This window comes from Pteronotus mesoamericanus, unplaced genomic scaffold (assembly GCF_021234165.1).
Source record: "Pteronotus mesoamericanus isolate MK-2021 breed Mesoamerican mustached bat unplaced genomic scaffold, CSHL_Meso_final scaffold_705, whole genome shotgun sequence".
NCBI lineage: Eukaryota > Metazoa > Chordata > Mammalia > Chiroptera > Mormoopidae > Pteronotus > Pteronotus mesoamericanus.
The window spans coordinates 3648128-3663902 of NW_026555326.1; the positions used below are offsets into that span (position 1 = coordinate 3648128).

General features: G+C 35.7%; 1 protein-coding gene across 1 annotated transcript in view; it reads right to left on the reverse strand.

Annotated features, from left to right (window-relative positions):
* Positions 1 to 15775, reverse strand: part of LOC129062054 (membrane cofactor protein-like) — a 43347-nt gene that overhangs the window by 4303 nt on the left and 23269 nt on the right. Inside the window, exons 8-10 of the mRNA XM_054562826.1 lie at positions 14296 to 14346; positions 13761 to 13796; positions 13161 to 13221 (exon numbers count right to left, since the gene is read on the reverse strand). Coding sequence (XP_054418801.1) covers positions 13161 to 13221; positions 13761 to 13796; positions 14296 to 14346 — 148 coding nt within the window. The remainder of the gene's footprint in view (positions 1 to 13160; positions 13222 to 13760; positions 13797 to 14295; positions 14347 to 15775) is intronic.

Sequence of the window (15775 nt, forward strand, 5' to 3'; positions counted from 1 at the left end):
TTGTCTAGTGGGCTGGCCTGGGTCCTTTTTATCCCAGTAGACTAGAGCTCATTTACATCCTCCTTCTTTACTTCTGCCATTTCCTCCTTTCTTTTCCTTCTTTCTCTCCTCCCGTTCTCCTTTCTTCCCCCCTGAGAAGGATGGCTCCTGCATCTGTGAAGCATGAGGTGGCTTCAAATGGATGAGTCAGTGACCAGGATAGAGCATGTCTGCATCCACTTATCAGAAACTGGAGACTCAGCTTGCGTGCAGAGCCAGCTTGGAACTCTGCAAGGGGGCGAAGGGGTGTCCATCTTTCAGGTGAAAACTCAAGCTGGGCCTCTCCAAGTACTCATCACTTATGCTGGCCCTTTCCATGATGCATTTGGCTGTTCATGGAATATGTCTGTGTATTTGATGGGCTGATGGCCATGCAGGGGGACAGACCTGACAGAAGAACACAGGAGAGGAGCACACATGGAAAATAATGACTTTGTGCTCTCCTAAAAGAAATTGAGTCACAACCCTCCTCGTTCTACAGACACCACAGGAGTAGAGGCCAAGCCAGTCAAGTTCTAGTATAACTGCTCATATGGAGCCCTGTGTTGAGCATGCCCCTTCTCTTTTTTGGACTTCATCTTCTTTACCTGTAAAGTGAAGGTATTGGACTGAATGAGCCCTAAAATCCCTCCCCGAAATTTCACTGTGTGTTTCTATAATACTTGGCTCTGCACTCCCGGGTTTGCACAGCAAGGATGAGGAAAGGCAACATTAAGGCCCCCATAAGTATCAAGTTTCATCCAGGAACCCTGCGCCCATCATGACACATGGGGAGCTCACAGGCCCTAGATCTCCTGGACCACAAGGAAGGGCTCTGCTGCCCAATACCCAGGCTGAGGTGAAGCGCAGCATAGATTTTTAAAATTTTTTTCAATTACACTTGACATTTAAAATTATATGAGTTTCAGGTGTACGACACAGTGATTAGAAATTTCTATAACTTACAAAGTGATCCATAAGTCCAGAAGTGATCCTTAACTCCATAAGTCTAGTACCTGTTTGACACCATACATAGCTACTATATTATTATTGACTATATTCCCTATGCTGTACTTTACATTCTATAACTATCTTTATAACCGCAAGATCCCTGTTACCTTTTCACCCATCCTGACAACACCGCTTCTCTTTGGTGACCATTAGCTTGTTCTCTGTATCCAAGAATTTGTTTCTGTTTTGTTTGTTTGTTTTTAAATTCAAGATATCAATGAAATCATACATTTTTTGTCTTTCTCTGTCTGACTTATTTCACTTAGCATAATACTCTCTAGGTCAATCCATGTTGTTGTAAATGGCAAAATTTCATTCTATTTTTATGGCATAGTAATTCATATACAAATATGTATACCACCTCTTCTTTACCCATTTGTTTATTGATGGGCAGTTAGGCTGCTTTCACATTTTGGCTATTGTAAATAACATTGCAATGAACATAAGGCCGCATTTATCTTTTGAAAGTAGTGTTTAGGATTTCTTCAGGTAAATACCCTGAAGTGGAATTGCTGGGTCAATTAGTAGTTCTATTTTTAATTTTTTGAGGGCCCTCCATACTGTTTTCCATAGTGGCTCTATCAATTTACAATTCTACCAAGAGTTCACTACAGTTCCAATTTCTTCACATCTTTGCCAACATTTGTTGTTTGTTGAAGTACCGATGGTAGCCATTCTGACTGGTATGAGGTGATATCTCATTGTGGTTTTAATTTTCATTTCTCTGATGGTTGGTGATGTTGAGCATCTTTTCATATGTCTATTGGCCATCTGTACATCCTTTTTGGAGAAGCATTTATTCAGGTCCTCTGCCCATTTTTAAATTGGATTGTGTTTCTTTCTAGTGTTGCATTGTATGCATTCTTTATAAATTTTGGATATTAACCCCTTAACAGATGTGTAATTGGTGAATATCTTTTTTCATTCAGTAAGTTGTCTTCTCATTTTGTTGATGGTTTCCTTTGGTGTGCAAAAACTTTTAGTTGGTGTAATCCCATTTGTTTATTTTTTTATTTGTTTCTTTTACCCGAGTACATACATCAGAAAAAAAATTGCTGAGAGAAATGTCAGAGTTTATTGCCTATGTTTTCTTTTGGGAGTTGTATGGTTTTCAGTCTTACATTTAAGACTTAAACCACTTGAGATTATTCTTGTATATGGTGTAAGAAATTGATCCAGCTCATTCTTTTGCTTGTATCTGTCTAGTTTTCCCAACACAGTTTATTGAAGATAATGTCTTTAATATCCTTGCCTCCTTTGTCATAAATTAATTGACCATTTAGGGTTTGTTTCTGGGCTCTCTATTCTGTTCCATTGATCTATATGTCTGTTTCTATGCCAGTACCATGTTGTTTTGATTACTACAGTCTTATAAGATATTTAATATCAGGTAGCATAATATCTTTGACTTTGTCTGTCTTTCTCAATTTTTTTTTTTTTTTTGCTATTTGAGGTGTTTTGTGGTTTCATATACATTTTAGAATTATTTGTTCTAGTTCTATGAAAAATACTATTGGTATTTTGATTGGGGTTGCATTGAATCCATAGATTTCTTTGGGTAGTATGGAATCTTAGCGATGTTAATTCTTCCTCTCCATAAACATTGTATAAGCTTCTCTTTGTGTCTTCTTCAATTACTTTCTTCAATGTCATGTAGTTTTCTGAGTACAGATCTTTTACCTCCTTGGTTAAATTTATTCCTAGGTATTTTATTCTTTGATGAAATTTTAAATGGGACTGGTTCCTTAATTTCTCTTTCCAGTAGGTCACTATTGGTGTATAAAATGCAACTGATGTCTAAATATGAATTTTGTAGTCGCTTCTTTGTTGAATGCATTTATCAGTTTTATTGTTTATTTTTGTGTGTGTGGAATCTTTGGGGTTCTCTATAATGTGTTATCTGCAAATAATGACAGTTTTACTTCTTCCTTTCCAATATAAATGAACTTTATTTCTTTTATTTTCCTGATTGCTGTGGCTATGACTTCCAATACTATGTTGAATAAAAGTTGTAAAAGTGGATATCCTTGTCTTGTTTCTGATCTTAAAGAAAAATATTTCAGCTTTCCATTGAGTATGGTTTTACAACGGGTTTGTCATATATAGCTTTTATTGTGTTATGTTTCCTTTATCTCCCTTCTGATGAAAATTTTTATCATAAACGAATGATAGATTTGTCAATGTTTTTTCTGTATCTACTGATATGATCAAGTGATCATATCACATCCTGAACTTTATTTACATGGTTATCATACTAATTAATTTGCAGATATTGAATGAAATTTGAATCACAGGAATAAGTCCCACTTTATTATGATATATGATCTTTTTAATTTATCGCTAAATTCAATTTGCTAATATTTTGTTGAGAAAATTTCCATTTATGTTCATCAGGGATATTGACCTATAATTTTTTTGTAATGTATTTAGTTTTGATATCAGGGTAATGCTGGCCTCATAAAATGAGCTTAAGAGCCTCTCTTCTCTTTGTTAGAATAGTTTAACAAGGAGAGCTATCAATTTGTCTTTAAATGTTTGGTAAAATTCACCTGTAAGCAAAAAGTCATCTGGTGCAGAACCTTCACTTGTTGGGATTTTTTAGATGACTAATTCAGTATCATCAAAATTTATGTGACTGTTCAAATTCTGTTTCTTCATGATTCAATCTTGGTAGATTTTATGATTCTATGAAATAATCCATTTCTTCCAGGTGGGTCAATGTGTTGCTATATAACTGTAGTATTTTCTCACAATCCTATGTATTTCTGTGGTGTCAGCTGTCACTTCTCTTTCATTTCCGATTTTCTTTTTTTGGTCTTATCTCTGTTTTCTTGATGTGTCTCACTAAAGGTTTATCAATATTTTTTATCTTTTTAAAGAATACGCTCTTGGTTTCATTGATCTTTACTATTTTCTTATGCTTCTGTTTCATTTATTTTCACTTGTAGATTTATTATTTTCTTTTTTCTATTCACTTTGGACTTTGTTCTTTTTTTTAGTTCCTCTAAGTGTAAGGTTAGATTGTTTATTTTATATTTTTCTTATTTCTTGAGGCAGGCCTATAATGCTATGAATTTATTTCTTAGAACTGTTTTAGATGTGTTCCAAAAATTTTTGGCCTTTCTTTTTTCCACTTTGAGGGGAGGAGAGGGAGGGGGGACAGAGAGAGAGAGAGAGAGAGAGAAAGAAAGAGAGTGAGAAAGCGAGAGAGTTCAATTTGTTATTCCACTTATTTATGCATTTATTGGTTGATTTTTTTGTATGTGCCCTTACTGGAGATAGAACCCACAACATTGGTATATCAGGATGATGCTCTAACTAATTGATCTGCCTGGCCAGATTAGGCCATTTTGTTTTTATTATTCTCAAGGAATCTTTTAATTTATTCCTTGATCTCATTTTTAACTCATTAATTGTTTAGTAGCATATTTTTTAGCTTTCATATGTTCATGTGTTTTTCACTTTTCATTTTGTATTTGATTTTTTATTCCATAGTATTGTGATCAGAGCAAATATGTGTCCTGGTTTTAATATTCTTAAATTTATTGAGACTTGATTTGTGGCCTAACATGTGGTCTATTCTGGAAAATTTTCCATGTGCACTTGGAAAGAATGTATACTCTGCTGCTTTGGAGTGAAATGCTCTTAAAATATCAGTTAAATCTACTTAGTCTAAAGTGTCAAATAAGGCCACTCTTTTATTGTTGATTTTCTATCTGGATGATCCATTTATTTATGACAAAGGGGTGTTATTGTCTCCTACTATAACTATATTACTGTCAATTTCTCTATGTCAATGTTTGCTTTATATTTTTAGGAGTTTCTGCATTTGGCATATAAATGTTTATAAGAGTGATATCTTCTTGTATTGATCCCTTTGTCATTAGAAAATGGCCCTTTTTATCTTTTGTAACAGTTATTCTTCTAAAGTCTATTTTGTCTGATCCTAAGTATTACCAGCCTAGCTTTTTCCATTTGCATGAAATATTTTTTCATCCCTTTATTTTCAGCCTGTGTACATCTTTTGATCTAAAGTTGGTCTTTTGTTGACAGTGTATGTACAGTTTCTTAAATTTATTCAACTATGCTATGTGTTTCTATTGGAGCATTTATTTATATTTAAAGTAGTTACTGAGAGGTATATCTTTATTGCATTTTTTGCTTTATAATTGTTTTTGTAGTTCTTCTCTGTTCCTTACTCTCTTGTTCTTGTCTCTTTTATGTTGATGACTTTTTATAGTGTTGTGTTTGGATTCCTTTTTCTTTTTTCTGGTATATCTCTTATAGAGTTTTGTTTTGGGGATACCACGTACCTCATATATACCTAGCTAGTTTTATAGCAGTCTATTTTAAATTGATGCACACTTAAGTGCAAACCATTCTAAAATCATAATTTTTACTCACCTGTTTTGTGTTTATGCTTTTGTCAGTATTTTTATCTCTTTGTGTGTACTTGTGCATGTCCCTTAATTTATTGCTGTAGTTACACATGATCATTTTACTTTTGTTATTTAATCTTTGTACTAGCTCTGTAATTTGTTGATCCACTGCTTTTACTGTTTGCTTTTGTCAGTGAGATTTTTTCCTTTCGTGTTTTACTATTTTTATTTTTGTTGTTTTCTACTTTAAACAGTCACTTTAACATTTCTTCTGTTACTGGTTTAGAGGTATTGAAGTCCTTGGGCTTTTTCTTGTCTGGGAAAATTTATGTTCTTCAACTCTAAATGATAGCATTGCTGGGTAGAGTAATCTTGGTTGCAGATCCTTGCTTTTTATCACTTTGTTTCATGTCACTATCTCCTGGCTTACAAAGTTTCTGTTGAGAAATCAGCAGATAGTCTTATGAGAGCTTTTACAGGTGCTTTTCTGTTGCTCCTTTAAAGATTATCTGTCTTTAGCCTTTGGAATTTTAATTATGTGTCGTGGTGTGGGCTTCTTTTGGCTCTATCCTGTTTGGCATTCTCTATACTGCTGAGTTTGTAATGTCTTTTTCCTTTGACAGGATAGGAAAATTTCCAGTCAGTAATTATTTCTTCAAGTAGGTTTCCAACAACTTGTTCTCTCTCTTCTCCTTCTGGTGCACATATGATATGAATGCTGGTGTGCTTGATGTTGTCCCAGAGGTTCCTTGAACCCTCCTTCTATTTAAAAAAAAATTTTCCCCCCAATTGAGTGTTTTCAGCTACCTTGTTTTCCAGATTGCTGATTCAATCCTCTGCTTCATCTAATTTGCTTTTAATTCCCTGTAATGTTTTTTCTTGCAGTTATTGTATTTTCATTTTAATTGGTTCTTTTTTGTTTTATGCCATTTTTAAATTTTTTTAAAATCTCTTTGTTGACATTTTCACTGAGTTAATCTATTCTTCCTGTAAGTTCATTGAGTATCCTTGTAACAGTGTTTTAAACTCTGTATCTGCTAGACTGCTTGTCTCTATTTTCTTTCTTTTCTAAGGTTGTCTTTCATTTGGACGTTTTATTGTCTCCTCATTTTGGTTGACTCCCTGTGTCTGTTTCTATGCATTAGGTAAATTTACTACATCTCCTTGTATTCCCAGACTGGCCTTATGTAATAGATGTTCTATGGAGACCAATAGTGCAGTCTCTTTTATGACTTTTAAAGGTAATAACCTTTAAAGTCTCCTTTATAAGGTGTTCACGGGTGTTTCTTATGTGGGTTGTGTAAGCCTGTTTGTTGTAGTTGAGCCTTGATCGTTCTTGGCTTATTTGTGGGTGAGGTTGATTCTCAAGCTGACTGGTAATGAGGGCTGGCCATGACTACAGTGGACAAGCTTATGTGTGAGGCTGACCCCATGGAGCAGACGTTGCTTTAGTGGGGCTCTGATGCAAAACAAGTCTGCCTTTTAGCTGTGTCATTTGTGGAGACGATGGCTCTCTGAGTGGTTTGAAGCTGGCCACCAGGTGCATGGGGTTCTGGAGCCTCTTGAGGGTTTTTCTGGTGCAGGCCAAGATCAGCTGCTGCTTGTGCTGGGCTTAAGTCACTTGGTAGTAGAAACAAAATGATTTGCAGTTGTCTGTCACTTATGCTGGGATTGGAATTACTTGAGAGAGGGTTATGTTATGAACTGAGGCCAGTTGCCACTTGTGCCAGGCTTGTGACCTTTTGTGGGGCACCACTATGTGAGCTGAGGCCAGCTGCCACTTTTGCTTACCTGTGGCCACTATATGCAGCTATGTTATAAGTCATGCATGGTGATCACTTATACTAGAATTGGGGCCACCTCAAAGAGTTAAATGCAAGCTGAGATCATGCCCCATTTCTGCTTGAGTTTAGGGCATCTTGGCAAGAGGTCCAGGCACACTAAGGCCTACCACACTAAGCACACTAAGGCTTGTTTGGGGTCTGTGGACCTTTGAGAGATTTTAGGAAGTCTGCACCACAAGCTGTGGTAGACAGCTTGTGTGGAGCAGCTACTGGGAGAAGCTTGGGCTAGTGTGTCAGCTGGGTGGGATAGGGAATCACTGGGGCGTGATGAACAGTGTTACTCAGGTAAACAGAGAGCTCAGATTCAGTGCCTGCCTGCAACTGGCTGTTTGGGAGGAGAGTTCAACAAAAGAACAATGCCATCTGCCAGCACTACTGTCTCTGGAGAGCACTGCCCTGACCCCACCTCGCCTATCCTCACCCTGAAGCTAGTCAATTTAGTTCCTTCGCATTTGTTCCTGGCCCTTTTTGAGCTGATGGTCCTGTACTGGGATCCTGAGCCAGTGTGTTTGTGAGCAAGATCACCAGTTTATGGTCCCTTTAAGATCTGTAGTGCCTAGGTCTCCCACAGCCCCCTCTCTCACTCGGACATCATAGTCCCTGCCATTTTTCACAGCCAGGTGTTATGGGGACTCCTCTTCCTGGTACTGGTGCGTGCCCCGGACTGGGGCACATAACGTGGGGCTGGGACTCCTCGATACTTAGGGCAAAACTCTGGGGCCAAAATATCCCTCTCGACTGTCAGTTGCCACATGGTGAGTGTGGAGCCTGCCAGTTTAGCATCTCTGCTCCTTTTTCCAGTCTTGATATGGCTTCTTTATAGCCTTAGTTATAGAATTGTTAGCTAGTCTTCAGGTGGTTTCCAAGGATGGTTGTTCTATAATTTAGGAGTAATTTTGGTGTGGTCATGGCAGGAGGTGAGCACAGAGTTTACCTATCCTACCATCATGACTGGAAGTCAGGTTGAAGATTTTAAAATAAATAAATATACCTCTTTCACAGAAAGACCTATGTGTTTCAGTCGGCTACCTATGCACTGTGCTCTGGGGTGTTAGCCACAGCCAGTTAGCTGAGCCTTTTAAGAACTATATTTCAGTTCATTATCACCTTCTGCATCTCATGGACATAAGCTCCATTGCTTTTAAAGCTAGATACTCGAGGGGCCCATCTCTCAGGTGCAGAACTTAAAACAGGGGGTGCCAGATGTAGAGTTCAAACACTTCAGTCCTCAGGGAGAAGTTGAGAGACATGAATTCAGTCTGATTGTGGGTTGCCATGCCGTGGGTGGTATGCATGAAGATTGTGTCTCAGGCTCTCCTACCCATTTGGAGTGTTTTTTTTCTCTCACCTAATGTGTAGAAATTGGTCAGCTAGTTTTTGGATCTCTTTCAGAGGGAACTGTTCTGTGTGTGGCTATAGATTTGGTGTGTTGTGAGAGGTGGTTAGTTCACGACGCTCCTATCTTGAACTGCATGTTCAGCTTACATATAAAGTATCCATAGACTAAGCCAAAGTGGGGAAGGATTGAGGGTGGGAGGCGGGGGTGGATGGGGCAGCGGAAAGTGGTGGCAGGAAAATGGAGACAAATATATTTGGACAATAAAAATGTATATGAACCACAATTTGGAAAAAAACTATAAACAAAAAACCCATTAACCAGTAGATAGAGAGAAGTTTATTTAAACTTAAGTGTTTTGGTAAAGTGATATTTTAAAAAAGGAAAGTGAGGTGAAGAAAACAATTTTCTTTTGCTTTTTTAAGAACTTATTTCTACTTTTGACACAAGAAACATCCAAGCCTGTAGAGAATTTTTCTAAGTTTATTTCAAACACACTGACAACAATTGCCAGGAAGCAAGATCTTAGAGACCTTGGAGACTGATAGTTTTGCAGTCACTTTTATGCATTTGAAATTAAGAAGGGAATATAAGAAGGATTACATGAAGGTGGAAAAAGGCAAAGTAGGGATTGGATTACAGGACAGTTAACGACATTATGTAATCTCTTGAAGGTGCTTATTTCAAAGGTGTGTTAACACTGATGTCCCAAAACAATGAACAGGGCTTGCTTAAGACAAAGATAAAACTTTTACTAAAAAAAGTTATGTTCTGTGACGTGTGACTATCTACCATGACCTGCCCAGTTAGGAATTTATGACCAGATCACCATGACATCATATCCCATAGAACTCACTTTTGTCCATACTACACAAATCTTTTGGACTTGTAAACATATCCAGCTGATAGTATTTCCTATACACACTGAAGTTCATATGTAATTTAAAATATGCTGATTGAAATATAACTATGCATATGATGCCTTCCATAAATATAAGATTTAGGATGAAAATGAAAGCATTCTGGGTATTTTATTATTATAACTTATTTTTCTAAATTGTTTTCAATTATAGTTGATACACAATATTATACTAGTTTCATGTGTACAGTCTAGTGTTTAGACATTATATAACTTACTAAGTGATCATCCTGATAAATCTTGTACTCATCTGACACCATACATAGTAATTACAATATTATTAACTATATGAGGTCTGCCCAGAAACTATCCAGCCACATAATATGAAAAATAGAGACATTTACTGAAGAAGACACAAGATGCCAGAAACATTGTACATAGGTCAATGATGCCTCAGTCCCCTTCAAAGTAGGCATCTTGGGACCTCATACAGTTCTTCCAGTATCTCTTTTACCATTCAAAACATGGTGCAAAATCCTTTGCTGGAACCGCTATCAGCGGGCCTGTCATATTTTCCTGAATGTCATCGACAGTCTGATGTCTCTTCCCTTTCAAAGATGATTTTAGTTTTTGGAAAAACCAGAAGTCACAGGGTACCAAATATGGGCTCTAGGGGGACTGAGTCACCTGGGTGATTTGATGCTTTGCCAAAAATCTCTGCAAGAGATGTGATGTTTGAGTGGGCACACTGTTGTGATGAAGCTGCCAATCACCAGTTGTCCATAGCTGTTGCTGTTTTCATCATACTTCATCTCTCAGTTGAGGAAAAACATTGAGGTCGTACTCCTTATTGTTTGACCTGGAGGGGCATACTCGTGACGGACAAAAAAACACAGTTAACATGGCCTTTATCATCCTGTGACTTTGCCGTGCCTTCTTCGGGTGTAGAGAACCAGGCAACTTCCACTGGGACAACTGGGCCTCCATTTCCAGATCATAGTTGATGACCCATGATTCATCTCTTTGAGGAAATCTGGTTCATCGGGTAGCGATTTGAATCAAGTCATTAGCAATGGTGGCAGGATGTTGCTTCTACTCTGGCAGCAGAAACTGTGGAACAAATTTTGCCATAACATGTTTCATGCCAAGATCCTGCATCAAAATCTCAGGCACCGTAGTTTTTGGAATCCCCAGATCAGCCTCTACTTCTCACACTGTCAGTCACCAGTCTCTGTTGATTGCAGCACGAACACGTTCAACATTCTCAGGTGTTCTGTTTGTTACAGGCCTTCCAGAATGTGGATCACTTTCAACAGATTCTTGACCTTCTTTGAAGCATTTGTACCACACTTTTATTTGTACTGCACTCATAGCATCATCCCTGAAAGACTTCTGAATCATCAGAATAGTTTCCATGGAGGAATGTTCAAACTTCATGCAAAATTTGATGCATATTTTTGCTTTAGTTGCTATCATTTTGAATGCGACAGCCATGCACTACACATACTCACTCAACGGCATCTACCAACCCCACTGACTGGCGCAGTAAAGTAGTCATTATTCATGCATGTGCATTCCAGTCCACTCTCCTTGGTTGCCAGGTTACATTGAGGTTGCGCAAACTGATCTCGCTATGTTAACATTGGCTGAACTTTTTCTGGACAGACCTCATATTTCCTATGCTGTACTTTATATCCCTGTGACTATTCTGTAGCTACCAATTTGTACTTCCTAATTCTTTCACCTTTTTCACCCATCCTTCCAACACCCCTCCTACCTGACAAACATCAAAATGTTCTCTATTTCTATAAGTCTGTTTTTGTTTTGCTTAAGATTCAGTTGTTGATAGATACATATTTATTTTCATTTTATTATTCATATTTTTTATTTTTTTCTTTCTTATTAAAGAGGGCTCTTCAACATTTCATTTAATACTGGTTTGGTGGTAATAAACTCCTTTTGCTTTTTGTTGTCTGGGAAGCTCTTTAATGTCCTTTGATTCTAAATGATATCTTTGCTGGGTAGAGTAATATTGGTTGTAGATCCTTGCTTTTTATCACTTTGGATATTTCTTTTTAATACCTTCTGGCTACCAAAAATTCTGTTGAGAAATCAGCTGACAGTCTTATGAGGAGCTCCCTTGTATGTTAACTGACTGCTTTTCTCTTGCTGTTTTTAAGATTCTCTCTTTGTCTTAACCTTTGGCATTTTAATTATAATGTCTTGGTGTGGGCCTGTTTGGGTTCATATTGTTTGGGTATTTTAAAAAATAGCTAATAATAGAAAAAAATGTTTGAACTCTTTTATGAGTGAAAAATGTACTTTTATTACATAGCCAAAACAAGATGATTAATATAAAAAGAAAAGATATCATTGTAAAAGTTGACATAAGTGGAGCCATTTTCAAGTGGAGCTAGAGCAGCTGTTCCTAAAGAATGGCTTTGCGTGTCTTGCTCCCTGAACCTTTGGAATGTTTGAACTGGAAATAACAACTTTTGGACTAAGACAAAGCAATAGTGTGATGTAAACAAATGTTTGTAAAGCCAGCAAGGCTGCAGATCCTGACAACAAGGGATGATAATTATGGACTTTGTATTGAAGATAGAATCAGTAACTAATCACACATAGCTAAGAATATCTCAACTTTTCAGGGTCAATAAAATTCTTTCTTCTTTTCTCACAAAACCACTTCACTTTCACACTGTAATTGGAACACTATATATGTTTCTGCCTGAATTTGTGTTGCATGAATTGTAATTATTTGATGCCAAATAAAAGATCGTTGGCTTTCATTCTGGTGTTTAAATTTAAGTAAACATTGTAAAACCATAAATATCAAAAGACTTAAAATTATTATGTTTGATTTCAAAGGTATTTCAAAAGCTACAAAAAGTTAAAAAATTCAGAAACTTCAAAGCATAAACTTGGTTTATGTTCCAGGATTTAACTGAAGTCTTTCATTAAATTGTTAAGCATTTCATTAAAATTTAAGTTTGATGTTTAAAAACCCCATTCTTCTTAGGAAGTATGTATTTGAACACTTTTTTCCCATCCTAAGTCCCACCTTTTCCATTTTTATAAATAAAAAGGCAGATAAAGTGCCCTTTCAGTAACTTCAGAGTATAGTATCTCATCAGTTTACTACCATGTAGTAAATTAAGAGAACAGAAGAGGGAAATCAAATAGTGTTGCTTCTAATTCCCATTAATGTATATAAATAAAAACTCTAAATGAAAAAAAAATCAAATTGGGCACTTGATTAAGACACCTACATAGCTTCTTATAATTTCCTAAGTTTTACAGACAGAGAAGCTTTCGTTCTAAAAATTTCAGCGAATATACTTCACAGTCTCCACAGTGAACTATTTAAATTTAATTCTGGCCACTAGTCTACCTTAGAAAATAGGACATACCTAGAGTCAGGAACGGCCCATCATAGTCCATGATTTGCTGCAGAACTTATATCTAAAAACTTGCGAAAATTTTTCTTAAAGTTACAATAGCTAAAGCAACTCTGCAAAGATTACTCTTGTTGCAATGATATTAAAAGCAGCTGAAAGTAATTTTAGCAAAGAACTATAATTCAGATGGTGCATAAATGTTGCACATTTTAAAAATAGATGACACGCAATACAGGGTACAAACAAAAGAGACACAAAAATATGTCAAGAGTGAGAAAGACCAATAAATCAGAAGAAACATGTTTAATTTACCCTTTCTTCCCTCTGCGAAGACATTTATACAAGCAGGTGCAAATTATTGCAATGGCAACAACTATAAGAAACCAGAAAACAAATTACATGTAATCATGGAAAATAATTTTCAAGATTCAAAATGTAGCAGAAGAAATTAATGTTGGTAAACATTAAGAAAACATTATGCTTTGTAAAAGACAAGCTTACATTTCAGTGGTCAGAAATGTTATTTCATTTAAGCACATACACACTTATATATATTCCATTGGGACTCTTCATTATTTAAATGCAATTCCCTTGGATCACTTAAGTAGTCCACAGGAAGTCAGAGAAGAGTCCTTGTTTAGAAAATTACCCAAAGCATATTTGTGATGAAAAGTCATATGACTAATCATCTTGAAAAAAAGTGTTATTTAGGGTTTGTTAATAACTGGGCATATAGAATATAAATGAATATACAACCACCAACATATTGCCGTGTATCATAGGAAAAGTCAGCGTTTTTTTCTATACTGATTAACTCAATCTCAAGCTAAAAAAAGCTATAGAAACTAAAAAATTGTACTTCTTCACAATAATATTTTGATTTTGAGTGGTATTCAAGTTTGAGATACTTACGTATAGTACAGATAATTAGAGCAATGACTCCTGGATCTGAGGAAAAAATGAAAGTAGTTTTAAAGATATTGAGCATGTATGGGTTCCAGATAGCAACTGCATTTTACTTTTGATCATATCATCTAAAAACTACAGCAAAGAAGTATCAATCTCCTTTGAGCAGGACTGTTAGTACATCCAAATCATTCTGATCATAGAACACTTCAAATAGATTCCAGTTATGGGATGTGCCTTGTAAAATTTCTAAAAGGAACTTCACTTTTTACTGTTTTGTGTTGTAGTTATCACACCAGGTTATTTAGTAAAGGTAAATAGGACAATTAGAATTCACATGATAGGAGAAAACTACTTATATATGTCTATACATACTATCATATTAGTTATTGTATTTGAATACTAAAATAACTATAAATGTCAATTATTACTAATAATTTGTGACATCTTGTTTTTTCTCTAACTACAAATAACTGGGAACAAAATGTATTCATGTAGAACTCTAAGGTCTCATAATAAAGAATTATTAATAACTAAATACCTAATTCCACGATCTCCTCAATTGGTGGTAATTCAAGAGGATTGGGATAGCCTAGAAAAAAATGGAAAAAGTAAAAACAAAGAAAAGAAAGACTAAATAAAACTTAAAGATCTATAATTTCTATGACATTGATGTTTTATATATTTGTATGAAATTCCTTATAATTACATTTCCTTTTCAATTATATTAGTACAGTAACGAGAGGGGTGGAAGGAGGGGGGTAACAGGGAGAAGATGAGGAAAGGTCAAGTCAAGGAACACGTATAAAGGACCCACGGACAAAGCCAAAGTGGGGAAGGATTGAGGGTGGGAGGTGGGGGTGGGTGGAGTAGGGGGAAGCGGTGGCAGAGTCAAATGTATTTGAACAGTAAAAAAACTTAAAAAGAATTTTAAAAAAGATAGAATCATAAAATATTTAACATTTATATTGACTGTCAACAACATTCTTCTTCCTGCACACTGACATTTCCTGTCACAATACTGTGTGGCACAGTAAGCAAATTTATCATTGCTGTATCCTCAAAACTGGATTAGTGTTCAACATGATTCTACCTAAAATTTTTTTAAAAAGAGGGAGGTTTAAAAATTATTTAGAAGTTGATCTGGAATAGAAATACTTGTTAATATAATGAAGGTCATTTATAAAAATCCATAGCAAACATCACAGTCCATGGTGAAATACTGAAAGTTTTACCTTAAGATCTGGAACAAGATAGGATGCCCACATTTGCCTCTTTTATTCAACATAGTATAGGATGTTGGGTCACAGTAATTAGGTAAAAAATGAAATAAAAAGCATCAAAATTGGCATGGAAAAAAATAAATTTATCTCTTTTCACAGATGATATGATCTTTTATGTATGAAACCCTAAAGATTACATACACACCAAACTGACAGAACTAAGAAATGAATTTGGTAAAATTGTAGGTTATGAAATCAACATGCAAAAATCAGTTGCATTTATATATACAAAAATAAACAATCCAAAAAGGAAGGCAAGGAAACAATTCCATTTATAATATAAAAAAAATACTTTGGAATAACCAAGAAGGTAAGCAACTCTTATGAAAACAAAATATTGTAAAAATAATTAAAGAAGACATAAATAAAAAAAAGACATTCTTGTTTGTGGATCAGAACACATAATATTGTTAAGATATGAATACTGCAAAAGCATACCTACAAATGAAGTAAAAATTCCTATCAAAATCCTGAGGGTACTTCTTGCAGGAATTAAAACAATCCATCCCAAAATTTATATGGATACTTAAAGTACTTGGAATAGTCAAGGCAATCTTGAAAAAGACGAGTGAAGCTGAGAGGACTCATACTTCCTGATTTTAAAACTGATTACAAAGCTACAATAATCAAAACAGAATGGCACTGACATAAAGAAATACAGACCAATGGAATAGAATAGAGGGCCTAACATATACGGTCAAATAATTGTCTACAATGTATTTCTAAGAACATTCAGTG